General features: G+C 44.8%; 1 protein-coding gene across 3 annotated transcripts in view; it reads left to right on the forward strand.

The window, feature by feature from the left end:
• The window catches only part of GNPTG (N-acetylglucosamine-1-phosphate transferase subunit gamma), a 31,783-nt gene that overhangs the window by 7,218 nt on the left and 11,578 nt on the right, over positions 1 to 12,987 (forward strand). For all 3 annotated transcript variants that reach the window (XM_032230155.1, XM_032230154.1, XM_032230156.1), the window contains exons 8-10: positions 1,186 to 1,268; positions 4,304 to 4,426; positions 4,734 to 4,815. In XM_032230155.1, the coding sequence (XP_032086046.1) occupies positions 1,186 to 1,268; positions 4,304 to 4,426; positions 4,734 to 4,815 (288 nt within the window). The remainder of the gene's footprint in view (positions 1 to 1,185; positions 1,269 to 4,303; positions 4,427 to 4,733; positions 4,816 to 12,987) is intronic.

The raw sequence follows: 12,987 nt of genomic DNA on the forward strand, positions 1-12,987 counted from the left end.
GCTTCTTATTTTACTCTTGTTTCTGTTTTTAGCTATCCAAAATTCCCTATATTAACTAACATTTTATAAAGCAAAGACCAATCAGAAATTATAAATATTAAAGGATTAAGAGTTATTAATTTAAAGTTGATAATTGATTAATCTCTTCAATATATATTTGGCTACTTCATTTATAATTTAAATCTCTTTAATTTAGAAATAAAGGCTCAAACTTTTATTTCACAAACTTTGAAGCAGTGTTATTAAGTCTTTCAGAAAGAAAGTGATTGGCTCAATGTCATGCTGACTTTGTGCCCAAGCCAGGACTAGAACTCATAATTTCCCAGTTTTTAGCTTGCCCCTCTTTTTATTTTTTAAAGCCACCTTTATTATTTTTATAAATAACTTGTGAACTTACCTACTAATTAGCAGGTAGTGAGCTTATCTACTAATCTTTCCTCCTCCTATTTTCTACCCAATAACAACCCTGTGAGAGTTGGGCTGAGAAAGTGTGACTGGCCCAAGGTCACCCAGCCAGCTTTCATCCCTAAGGTAGGACTACAACTCCCTGCCTCTTGGCCTTTTAGACAAAACTGACTGACAATTTAGCATCCATGGATCAAAAACATCCTCTGATTGTTAGAACATTTGTGAGAAAAAGGGAATACAATTGTCCTTATGGTGGTCATATTCCTATGGTTTTCTTGGAGTGGGGTCTGTAAGGTTTGAAAATTGGTAAAGTTATAAATCAAAGAAGAGTATTCACTGCTGCTAAAATGTCCGTATCAATCACTGGAAAGATTAAACTATGATATTAGAGGTCTGTTACCAAAAGGACTGGCCTATCACCGTATCAGAGAAACTGACTTACACTTTTCATTTCTGTACTGGTCAAGCTGAACTCAGTTATTCTGTTAAAGGTAAAGCTTTCAAGCAGTGTGTTTTATTGTATACCTTAAAATAATCAATCCATGAATATATTAACAGGTGGGAAGAATTGTTATAACATTTGTGTCCTTGAGTGAGCATAAGATTCCTCCCTAAACAGGTTCATTTTCCCTCGGCCAGCAAGCATGTGGCTGATAGTGGTACTTAATGGCAGCAAACGAATGGTAAAAGTGCTTGCATTGTAACCCTCTGCCTCTGTGAGTCTTTGAGGAAGTGGAATTCAGAGAGAACTCAAAGTACGATCATTTCTTCTTATAGTCTATCCAATCTTGCCTGAAGCTCTTCAGAGAAAGTGGGATGAAGTTGAACAGCTGCTTTATGATGAATTAATCACAAAACAGGTGTGTGCATTTTATGCTATACTAATACATACATACATACAGACACACACACACACACACACACATACATACATACATACATACATACATCAAGGTAAATAACTAAAAAAGTGACCCCTTGAGTCACATTGGATTTCTGCTCACTAAATGGATGGCTGAAATTTCCTTGATAATAATGTGGGCCTGGTTTTCTACTTACTGCCATCTATTCCTTTGCATTAATTTACCAGTCCAGCCTTAAGCTTTTGGATTTCTTGGTGGGAGCCATCCAAATTTAGCCCTATTAGGCTTCTGATTTTTTTAAAAAGTTGTACACACACACACAGAGTATATATTGTCTCAACTTGTTTAATGTAAGGCATAGAGTCGTCCTCTGAAATCTCTGTTAAAGTGCTGTTGGAGAAAGTCAGAATGAACCCAATAAATACAAATAATCAGAGGGTGGATTCAGCAGGTTCGCACTGGTTCAGGCGAACCGGTTGTTAACTTTTTACCCAGTTCGGAGAATTGGCTAATCCCACCTCTGGCTGGCTGCGCCCCTCCCAGGAGTCCCCCCACACACCCCATTTTGGCTTCCAGGTTGGTGCAAGAGGCCTTCCAGGCCCAAACTCCTGCTCTAGGGTGAGTTGGGAATGGGGATTTTGTATGATGATTTAAGAACCAGTAAAAGAGGAATGGAAAAATCCTTATCTGTAGGTCAGCGTTTTTGAGTCTTGGCAAGTTTAAGATGGGTGAACTTCATGCTGCATGGGAATTCTGGGAATTGAAATCCATGCACCTTAAATTTGCCAAGGTTGAGAAGCATGTGTCTACACTAGAGCTTAGGATTTTCCATTCTTGTTTTATTTAGAGTTTGGTGCAATTAAATAAATTAGTTTTGGTTTCGTTAACAAATAGTGATTAAAGCGGTAAGAACCATTATTGGACTATTTGTGAGAAACTGAAATTAAAAGTTGATCTGGTATTTGATGGTTAAATAAGGGATTATGGAAATAATGTAGACAAATGTTAATCTTAGAGTAAGAGCTTGATATTCTTTTTCAGTTTTTCTTCTTTTCCTCTTTCTTGCGCTTCCACTCTTTTTCTTTCCTGGACCTTTTTTTTTCAAATCTGTTTTTTATTTGTTTATCCCTTAGCTTTGTATTTTTTGATGTATGAAGGATCAAATATCAGCCATTATAATGCTACATTCCTTATTTACAGAAATCATATCAACATTTAGAGTGAAATCCACTGAGAGCCATCTCATATAAGGCAGACTCTGAGTCCCTCTAACCAAAAAGTGTTTATCAATAAAAGAGAATATTTGTAGCTCAGGGTTGAACTATGGGGTCCTTGGTGCTCTCTGACCTTGATGGTTTTCTTGCAGATGTTTCATTACCAAACTAGGTAACATCATCAGTATTAGAAGGGAGTGGAGTTTGCTCTTATTTTCATATACTCATGGCTTACCCTGTCAGTGTTGATTAGTTGCTTCACAAAAAGTGTTTTGATTAGTACCAGGTCTCTACAGCCTCAGGCAGAGAATGGCTACTCTGCACTCCTCCCTCAAATGTTCTTTAAAATGCAGAGTTTCCCAGCATTCCAATGTGCAAACTGCGGTTACTCATCCTAGAATGAATCCTCTTTACCAGGCGCTTCAAAATTTGCTGTTTGCTAGGAAGATGTGTAGTAAACGTCAGTCTACATTTAGTGTACATCTGACTTGGGGGATATTTCTTCATAACCAAACAAAGGTGTATTCTCTGCAGTTCTCACCCCTTGCTCCCTGGATCTGTATGTCACAAAGCAAAGCCCATATTCTATAATTAACCCCCGTGCCCCGTTTTGACTGGCAGAGCTGAGTGCTATCATGCCCCCTGGCCATGCCCACCATGACCATGCCCACTCAGCCGGTCATTAGGGCAGAAAACCGTTTGTTAAATTATTTGAAACCCAACACTGCAAATAATAATTCATATTTGGCTTCCATAAGGGCAGTAAAATACTTCGATTTCTATATCCACCTTATGTCTGCTGATGGTGTCTTGTTTATAGTTACTTATTGCCTGTGTGGGAGGGGCACTTGGGATGGTATGTGAGAAGGTAAAACCAAGAGGCTATGCCAGGCAAAAGGAGAGGCAGCTTAGCCCACAGTGGGAATGTGGGCAGGGGGAATGTTTCAGAAGGAACCCTCCCTAGTTTCTTGGGCTGTAAAGGCAACAGGGGAAATTTTTTCTTTCTGACTTGCAAGACTGTTAATGTAACCGTAGATTATAGAATAGAATGAGTTCATCTGGATTCTTGTCTGGATTACCTTACCAGGATGATAGTTACAGCCTCTGGAACAGCCTCCTCACAGAAATATACATGCCCCCCCCCCCCCCCCTGCTCTCTGAGGGTGCTAGAAGGCTCTTCAGATTTGGCTGTATCCTGAGGTGGGTATGTTTAGAAGAGCCCCTGCTGTGTTTTTCACTGCTGTGGTGGTTTTTCTCCTCTGTTAGGTTCTGTGGTGTTTTTAATATTTAAAAATTGTGTTTGGATATTGTAAGCCACTGAGAGTCCTCTGGAGTGAGACCACATATTGATGAGGACTTGAAAGTGTACATATTTTGCTTTATGAATAGTATCCATTTTCCATCTTAGTACCCCATTATTTGCAACAAATGTTAGACTTTATGACCTAACGAGCATTGATCTGAAAATTAATGTTTTCAAAGGTAATTTTTGTGTTTGACAGGGGAAATGGAATAAACAAATGCATAGCAACATAAACTGAAAACCAAAAAAAAAAAAAGGTCCCAGTTGAATGCTTCAGCCCTTGGCTAACTTTTAACCTTAAGCCACTGTCTTCTTCCAGAATGTTCTTTTCTTTATTAAAAAAAATGAAGGGGGAGGGGGGTAAACCTATAACAATTAAGCCTATAAACCTGGGATTTCTAGATCGTCTCCATCTGACCAGCCCTGCTTAGTTTCTGAGTTCAGCTGGAAATGTCTTCTGTCTCTTAATCTGAGCCTTCCAAAATGAAAAATTAAAGTATTACTTTTGTTTTCAGGGATACAAGAAAAGACTGAGAGAACTGTTTGAAGAAGGCTCCCTTTTAAAATCAACCAGAGAGAAAAAAGAGGACATTCAACTTCGACATTTGGAATTTGAGTCTGTGGAAAAGTGCAGCAAGGTACAGGATCTTTTCAGACAGTCCCTTGTGGTTGGCTGGGTTTCCTTGCTGTTTCAGATGCGGTTATTTTAGGTTGTCCAATTAATTCACATAGGAACATCAGTGAAAATGATCCTAAGGCCCAGAACAGTCTTGCTAATGACGGCTGAATTAAAGATAAATCTTCTTCAGAAAAACTGGAGATGATTTTTTTTTTTTTTGAATTCACAGCTTTTCCTCTTTGCTGTTTTGTAACTCTTGGACTTTGTATAAATCTATTCTGTTTTTGTGGTTAAACAATGTGAAGTTACTCTCCTTTTTTTTCTAGGAATATAAGCGACTTTCCAATGATCTGCAGAAATTGTCAGATTTACTAACCCAGCATGGAATTCCATATGAACCCGTCCTATGTAAGTTTGCAATATTTTTCCTTCTGAAGAACCGCCTTGCTTAATGATTGCCATATTACAACAGCACTGAAAAAGTCACTTTATGACTGGTCCTTTCAAACTTCCTGGCCTCCTTACACTCCTATGATTGAGGTTCAGGATCCTCACAGAGCTCCACAATCACATACAGCTGCCTTTTGCAAGCAGCTGGTTTCCAACAAGCAAAGTTAATGGAGAAGCCAGGGGTAAATAGCAAGCCATGGCCATGTGCTGCCTCACTCAACGAGCCACAGGGGACTCTCTTAATGTCTGTGGGGTAAGTGAGGTTGTAAGTCCATCTGAAGCCAGTTATGGTCATTAAGTGAGGATTACCTGTAAAGCAGTAATACATTTCATTTTCCAAAAGCAGGGAACAAAATATCTGCTAGAATTTTTGAATTCTTAATTCAAAAATTATTTTGAAATAATCTTAAAATTATTTCATGTTGGTTTAAGCACCAGAAACCTGACATTTAAATTTGATGCTGTAATTGAAGTTAATTGTAGAGTTGGAAGAGACCACAAGAATCAATCAGTTGAGCCTTCTGCAATGTGCAGTAAAGCCAATTAATGTATCCATGAATGGGACTATTTTGCCTCTTCTTAAAACTTTCCAGAGATGGAAAACCCACAAACCATAAGCAGATTCTTCCATTGTTGTATAGGACGTTTTTCCTTATACCTGAAACCCAGGTAACTTGAGATTTATATCACAGTTTCTGGTTTCCGTTTCTATGATGATGGGAATAGTAATTTTAGAAAAGATTACAACAATTACAATAAAAATAAATAAGAATAAAAATGTAGAAAGGGAAGAAAAGAAAGGAAAAAGGGAAATAGAAAAGAAAGAAAGAAATAAGAAAATATTTCAACCACCTGCAAATTATCCAGTTCACTCGTCCATGTCAGGCTCTAGAAACCAAAGAAGTATAGAGGTTCTTTTAAGCAGTTTCTTTTCCTTACCTACAGACAGATTTGTTTGCCAAAATGAAGCAGACAACTTCACCATTAAACATATACTCTAAGAAGAAGTTGAGAGAACTTGCTATGTGTTCCTCCTGGAAATCCAGACTATTATTTTATTAACATTTTATTTAAATTAGTAGAACACAATAAAATGTAGACATTAAAAAGTTCTATGTTTACCAATATCTAGGCCCATCATGCAAGCCACAGGTGACACACGGAGCCATTTGTTAGGGCATGCAAAGCGTTGCCCTGTCAGCTACAGCGTGCATGTGCGCGTTGGCCAGCTGACTTTGGCCTTCATTTTCAGCCATTTCTCGCCCTTCGGAGGCTTTCCTTAAGGGCAAAAAACAATCCAACACGCAAATTGGAAGTCCGGGGATGGACTTCCAGTTTGCGTGTTAGGCAGTTTTTCTCCCTCCAGAGGCTTCCCTAGAAGTTAAGGAATGGACTTCTGGTTTACCCATAGGACCATTTTTTGCCCTCTGGAGGCTTCCTGAAGCCTTCAGAGGACCTCCGGGAAAGGCAGGGGAGGCCATTTTCACCCTCCCCAAGCTCCTAGGAAAACTTCTGGAGCTTGGGATGGGCGAAAAAGAGGTCCATCGCGGGTGTTGCATGCATAGAATTATGGGTGTGGGCAAGCCTGTGCACAAATTGCGCTCCCCGTTTTTGGCACACAATGGGAAAAGGGTTAGCCATCATTGTTCTAGGCCATCTAGCCATTGAGGCAGGATTAGGTATACTCACTGTCTTAAGATATATTTATAAAAAAGACAGGATAAAAAACTAATAATAATAAAGTAATAATAGTAATTTCCACATGTTGAATAAGCAATAAGCCTGCCATCAACTTTGCCTTCTGATGTAGTTGAATACATTCTTGCTTGCCTGGCTTATTTCCCATTTTTCCTTTCGTTTCCTCTGAGATGAAGCTTTGCGTTCTCTGGGCATGGGGCCTCCTTGAATAGGGGGCTGCCTATTCAGCCACGTTGGCTCTTTTAGCCACCTCCTAGTTTTCTTCTTCGTTGGTATTGCTTGAGACCCAGCTATCTGTCAACTCGCAAAGCATCCCTGGCCTGCTCTTGAATTGCCATACGCAAGAGGGGGGAAAACTGGCACGGCAGCCACATCAAAAAGCACATTCCACACGTACCTTTCTCAAGGCTGGATCCCAGGTTACCTGCAGCAGCCAGAGCCCACGAAAGTGAATATGATTTATGACACACTGGCGGAGAGGGGGGAAACAGGGTTATAATTGGGCCATAAATTACATGGGGTCAGAGCTGGCTTCACTTGGGTATGTGAATGTTGCTCCTAATAAATAACTGAATTTCTTTTGAAAATTTAATTAGGGCATCTTTCGGAACCCTGACACTATCTTTATTTTCCTTTTAAAGAAGTCTCAGCTGACCCGAACAGATCTTTTACCACAATTTGACTTTTTTGCAATTTAATTTTTTTTCAAAGTTAAAATACAAACTCCCATTTTTTAAAACAGCAACAAACAAAAAACACATACAAAAAGACATTTAAAAAGTTGCATTAAAAAGAAACAAACACTTCTATACATATTATCCCTCCTAGCTAAATACCGATAAATATATTGCAATGATAGACTGCCTGCTGCCAATTACCTCCCAAAGACCCATTAGATCACACAGATTAGGCCTCCTCCGGGTTCCGTCTACTAGCCAATATCATCTGGCCACTACCCGGGGGAGGGCCTTCTCTGTGGCGGCTCTGGCCCTTTGGAATGAGCTCCCCGCAGAGATTCGGACCCTCACCTCTCTCCAGGCCTTCCGAAAAGCCGTTAAAACCTGGCTGTGTCGGCAGGCCTGGGGTCAATGAGTTCCCTTCCCCTCTCGAATCGTGTGGCTGTTGGTTGTTTTAAATGCCCTGTACTTTTTGTTGTAGTTTTTGTGTTTCCCTTCCCCTCCTTGGGTTTGTGCGCCGCCCTGAGTCCCGCCGGGAATAGGGCGGCATATAAATAAAATGAACCTTGAACCTTGATACTAGTTCCCCACACTTTGAAATAGATCCCCCAAAATTTTTACATAAGTTCTATTTTCACATGATTAACTCTGCCGACTGCCAGGAGTTTGATCCTGACAGGTTCAAGATTGACTCACTCTTACATCCTTCCATGGTCGGTAAAATGAAGACCCAGATTGTTGGGGGCAACATGCTGACATTTGTAAACTGCTCAGAGATATAGTTTCCACATACAAATTAAGCATTAAAATATTTTACACTATCTCTTTACTTCACCTTCATCTACTTTTAATTCTATTCACCCTTCATTTAGTCTTTTTTTCATTCACTTTAAATTGTTCTGCATCTTCTCCTGTGTGTTGCTTGGAGAATCCAAGCATGGGTTAACTTTGTCCATTAGCCAGCCTAGAGACTGAGTTATGAAATTGTTGACCATGCCTCCTCTGACTGGAAGAGTTCAGTTTTTTTTAACTCAGTCCAGCCTGAAGGTTTCAAGGTTTCAAGGTTTATTGTCATTTGTATGCCGCCCACTCCCTAGGCTTTCAAAGAAGACAAGGGGACATATAAATTTAAAAATAGACATACAATTTTAAAAAACTACACATCATACAAACTGCTTAGAGTGGGGCTGGATAAAAATCAACAGCCCGAGGCCTGCCGGAACAGCCAGATCTTCGTAGCTTTACGGAAGGCCGGAAGAGTAGTAAGGGTCCGGATCTCTACGGGGAGATCATTCCATAGGACCGGGGCAGCAACAGAGAAGGCCCTCCTGACATTGACCGGCTGATGGCACCCGGAGGAGGCCCAATCTGTGCGATCTTATCGGTCTTTGGGAGGTAAATGGCAGGAGGCGGTCTCTCAGGTAGCCTGGTCCTAAACCATGTAGAGCTTTAAAAGTAATGACTAGCACCTTGAAGCGTGTCCGGAGACCAATGGGGAGCCAGTGCAGCTCGCGGAGGATAGGTGTAATGTGGGTATACCTAGATATACCCATTATCGCTCGCGCGGCTGCATTCTGAACCAGCTGCAGTCTTCGAACACTCTTCAGGGGCAGCCCCATGTAGAGCGTGTTACAGTAGTCCAGTCTTGAGGTGACAAGGGCGTGAGTGACCATCCGAAGGGCCTCCTGGTCCAGATAGGGTCGCAACTGGTGCACCAGGCGAAGCTGGGCAAAGGCCCCCCTGGTCACAGCCGACAGATGATGTTCTAACGTCAGCTGCGGATCCAGGAGGACCCCCAAATTGTGGACCCTCTCTGAGGGGCATATAATTTCACCCCCCAGGCTAAGGGATGGAATGTCTGGACCATCCTTGGCAGGGAGCATCAATAGCCGCTCAGTCTTGTCCGGATTGAGTGCAAGCTTGTTCGCTCCCATCCAGACCCTGACAGCCTTCAGGCACTGGCACATCACTTCTACTGCTTCGCTGAGTTGGCACGGGGCGGACAGATACAGTTGAGTATCGTACACGTATTGGTGGTATTTAATCCCGTGCCGGCGTATGATCTCATGAAGAGATGTAAGTATATTTTCTCTAGGTTAATAGACAATAATTTAACTCAGATTAACAATAAATTTTCTGTTTTGAATTGTTGGTTAAAACTAGCAATTTAAATTTCCTGATTTATTGTATTTGGTGGTTGTAATGTATTATCTCTTGTTGTACTGCGTGAGTGGATTGCTATTCTGATGGACAGCCGCTACTTAAAAGGGCCGGCACCAGGTTGCCTTCCAAGGCTTAGGCACTGGCAAAATGGGTGTTGTTCCTTGAATGAGAATGTCAGTTGATCTTACCTGAACTGCATGTCTCAAAGGTGGCGTGGGAGTAGTCACAGCTGGGTATTAACACAGCCCATTTGCCCAGAGACTGAGGTAAATCTTGAGGCCACACCTCTGCTCCTCCTCCTGACTCCCCCAGATTAACTAACTTCTCATGCCCCTAGGCGCAGGGCGCACCTAACGGGTGGGAAGTGACTACTCCTACGCCACCTTCGAGACATGCAGTTCAGGTAAGACCAACTGATGGTCTCTGAAGTGGGGCGTAGGAGGAGTCACAGCTGGGACATACCAAAGCTAGATGTCCATGGGAGGAATCATTGGGCCTGACTCCCCCGAGAGTCCAGGACTCCCTGCAGAACCCTCCTCCCGAAGGCAGCATCCGCAGAGACGTAGAAATCCAGCTGGTAGTGTCTGATGAATGGCAAGGGCGACAACCAGGCAGCTGCTCTGCAGATCTCCTCAATGGGTGCCTGGGTGGCTCAGGCCGCGGAGGTGGCTGCACTCCTGGTGGAATGCACAGTAAGGCCCTCCGGTACCTGGAACCATCGTGCCTCATAGGCCTTGGAGATCGCCAGTCTGATCCATCTGCTTATGGTGGCCGGAGAGACCTTAGCTCCTTGGGTTAAAGGTTGGAAGGAGACAAAGAGCACCTCCGACCACCTGAAGGCCGCCGTGCGTTTCAGATATATGCGCAGGGCCCTTCTTATGTCCAGGTGGTGCCAGGACGTTTCCCTTCCCCTGGAGGGGTTCGGACAGAAGTCCAGGAGAACTATCTCTTGAGCCCTATGGAATGGAGAGTTGATCTTGGGCATGAAGGCAGGGTCGAGTCTGAGGACGAATCGGTTGTTGTGGAAGGAACAGAGATCTGCCCTGCTGGAAAAAGCGTTAAGATCAGACACCCTCCTGGCCGAGGTGATCGCTACCAGGAAGACCACCTTGAGGGTCAGGAACTGTAGGCTCACTTCCCTCAGGGGCTCGAAAGGTGCCTGGACTGTGGGAAGGTCCCAGGTGGGAAAGCAGTGGACTGCCAGGGGCTGAAGGTTCGCTGCCCCTCTGAGGAATTGCCTTATGATGGGGTGGTGTGACAAGGAACAGAAACCCGTCCCCCACCCCCAAACTGTGGCTAAGTCTGAGACCTGCCTCCTGAGGGTACTGTGGGCGAACCCCTTCTCTAGGCTGTCCTGGAGGAAGTCCAGTACCTGGGGCAAGGAGGCTGAGGTCAGGTCTATCCCCGCAGCCTGGCACCAGGTCGCAAAGGCGGCCCAGGACTTGTAAATGTGGGTGTGGAACTCCTTCTGGAGGCCTCAATGGTCCTGATGACCCTGGCGAAGAAGTGGGCTTCCCTTAGCTGCTCCCGCTCAAGCGCGAGATGGAGCCACTCTGGATCTGGGTGTTCCAGAGTCCCCTGGCGCAGGGCCACCTCCCCCTGTGGGGTAGCTTCAACATGTCAACATGTCTACCAGGTCTGCGAATAGGGGGCTACTAGGATGACCTCTGCCCTCTCTACTACTAGCTCCCTCAGGACCCAGGGAGGAAGAGAAGGGGAGGGAAGGTGTAGAGGAGGCCCGCCAGTCATCTGCAGCATAGGGTGTTGGTGTCCACTGCTCCTTGAGACGGGAACCTTGAGATGAATCTCAGCAGCTGGGTGTTCGATGGGGAGGTGAAGAGATCCATGGACGACCGAATCTCTGGCAGATCTGTTTGAAGATTCTGGGATGAAGCTGTCACTCCCCGTTGTCCACTGTCTCTCTGCTGAGCCAGTTCCCCTGTTGGTTCTCTACCCCGGAGATGTGCTTCGCCTGGATCGATTGGAGGTTCCATTCCACCCAGCTCCCCAGCCGAAGAGCTTCGTTGCACAGCGCTTTGGAGTGTGTGCCTCCCTGCTTGTTCACGAGCGCTTTGGCCACCACGTTGTCCATCAGGACCAGGAAATGTTGACTGAAGACTGTCACCTTGAAGTGCCGAAGGGCTAGGTGGATCGCTCTGAGCTCCAGCCATTGATGTTCTTTCGCAGGTCCGTTGGGGTCCAGTGGCCCTGTGCTAGTTTGGACTCCAGGTGTGCCCCCCAGCCGAACAGAGTTGCATCCATCGTTAGGACCATCCTTTCTGGTTCCCTGAACAGGAATCCCTTGCTCAGAGCCGGCGACAGCCACCAGCGGAGGGAAAGGAGCACCTGGGGTGTCACGGGGACTTTGAAGCTCGCGTCGCACATCCCGTCCCTCTGGTGTGGAAGTAGGAACCACTCTTTGGCATGGAGACGAGCCCAGGGCACGATCCCGATGCAGGATGAGTTTTACGAGAAGCCTGGATAGAAGAGCTATGGGAGCAAAGCGAGTCTTGCAGATCTCCTGAACCAGCTGAACAATACTGTTCCTACGCTCCTGTGAGCGTGGCACGACAAAACCACGCTCGACTAAAGCGCGCCCGATTAAACCACGTCGCTGACGTCATCAACAGGGCGACAACAGTGAGCGCGGAGAAAGAAGGGCGCTTTAAATAGCGCTTTGAAAGCAAGCCGATTCAACTTAAGGTAAGGGTTAGGTTTAGGGTTAGGGTTAGCTTTAGGGTTACGTTAAGGGTTAGGGTTAGGGTTAGGTTTAGGGTTAGGTTAAGGGTTAGGATTAGGTTTAGGTTTAGGGTTAGGTTAAGGGTTAGGGTTAGGTTTAGGATTAGGTTTAGGGGGGTTAGGTTTAGGTTTAGGGGTTAATTTTAGGTTTAGCGTTTACAGCGTGCTTCTGTCTCCGCGCTGTTGTCACCCTGTGATGACGTCAGCTATGCGGTTTCGTCAAGCGCGCTTTAGTCGAACGTGGTTTTGTGGTGGAACCTCCTGTGAGAGGAACACCTCGCAGGTCACTGAGTCAATGATGGTCCCTAAATGTTGGAGCCTGGTGGAGGGAGCCAGATGGCACTTCTTGAGGTTAATCGAGAACCCTAGGAACCTCAGGGTGCTGATTGTGATACCCAGATCCTCCTCGGCCCTGGCAGCCGACTTGGCCAGGATGAGAATATCATCTAGGTAGCAATGTAGCCGGACTGGGATGGAATGGAGGTGCCCTGCTGCTGCGGCCAATACCTTGGTGAAGGTTCTGGGGGCCGATGCTAACCCAAAGGGAAGAGCCCTGTATTGGTAGTGGGTACCCTCGTGGGAGAATCTAAGGAATATGCGGTGCTCGGGGGCGATCATGTGTAGGTAGGCCTCCATGAGGTCTATGGAGGCTAGGAAGTCCCCTTATTGGATACTTTCCAGGATGGACTTGAGGGAGGCCACCTTGAACCTGCGGTAGACCAGTCTGGAGTTCAGTAACTTGAGTTCCAAGATGGCTCTCATCCTCTCCCTCCCCCCCCCCCGCGAACCCTTGGGAACTAAAAACAGGTTTGAATACAATCCTGAACCCTAGCCCTCCCTCCAACCAACTCTA

Source organism: Thamnophis elegans, chromosome 14, assembly GCF_009769535.1.
Source record: "Thamnophis elegans isolate rThaEle1 chromosome 14, rThaEle1.pri, whole genome shotgun sequence".
Taxonomy (NCBI): domain Eukaryota; kingdom Metazoa; phylum Chordata; class Lepidosauria; order Squamata; family Colubridae; genus Thamnophis; species Thamnophis elegans.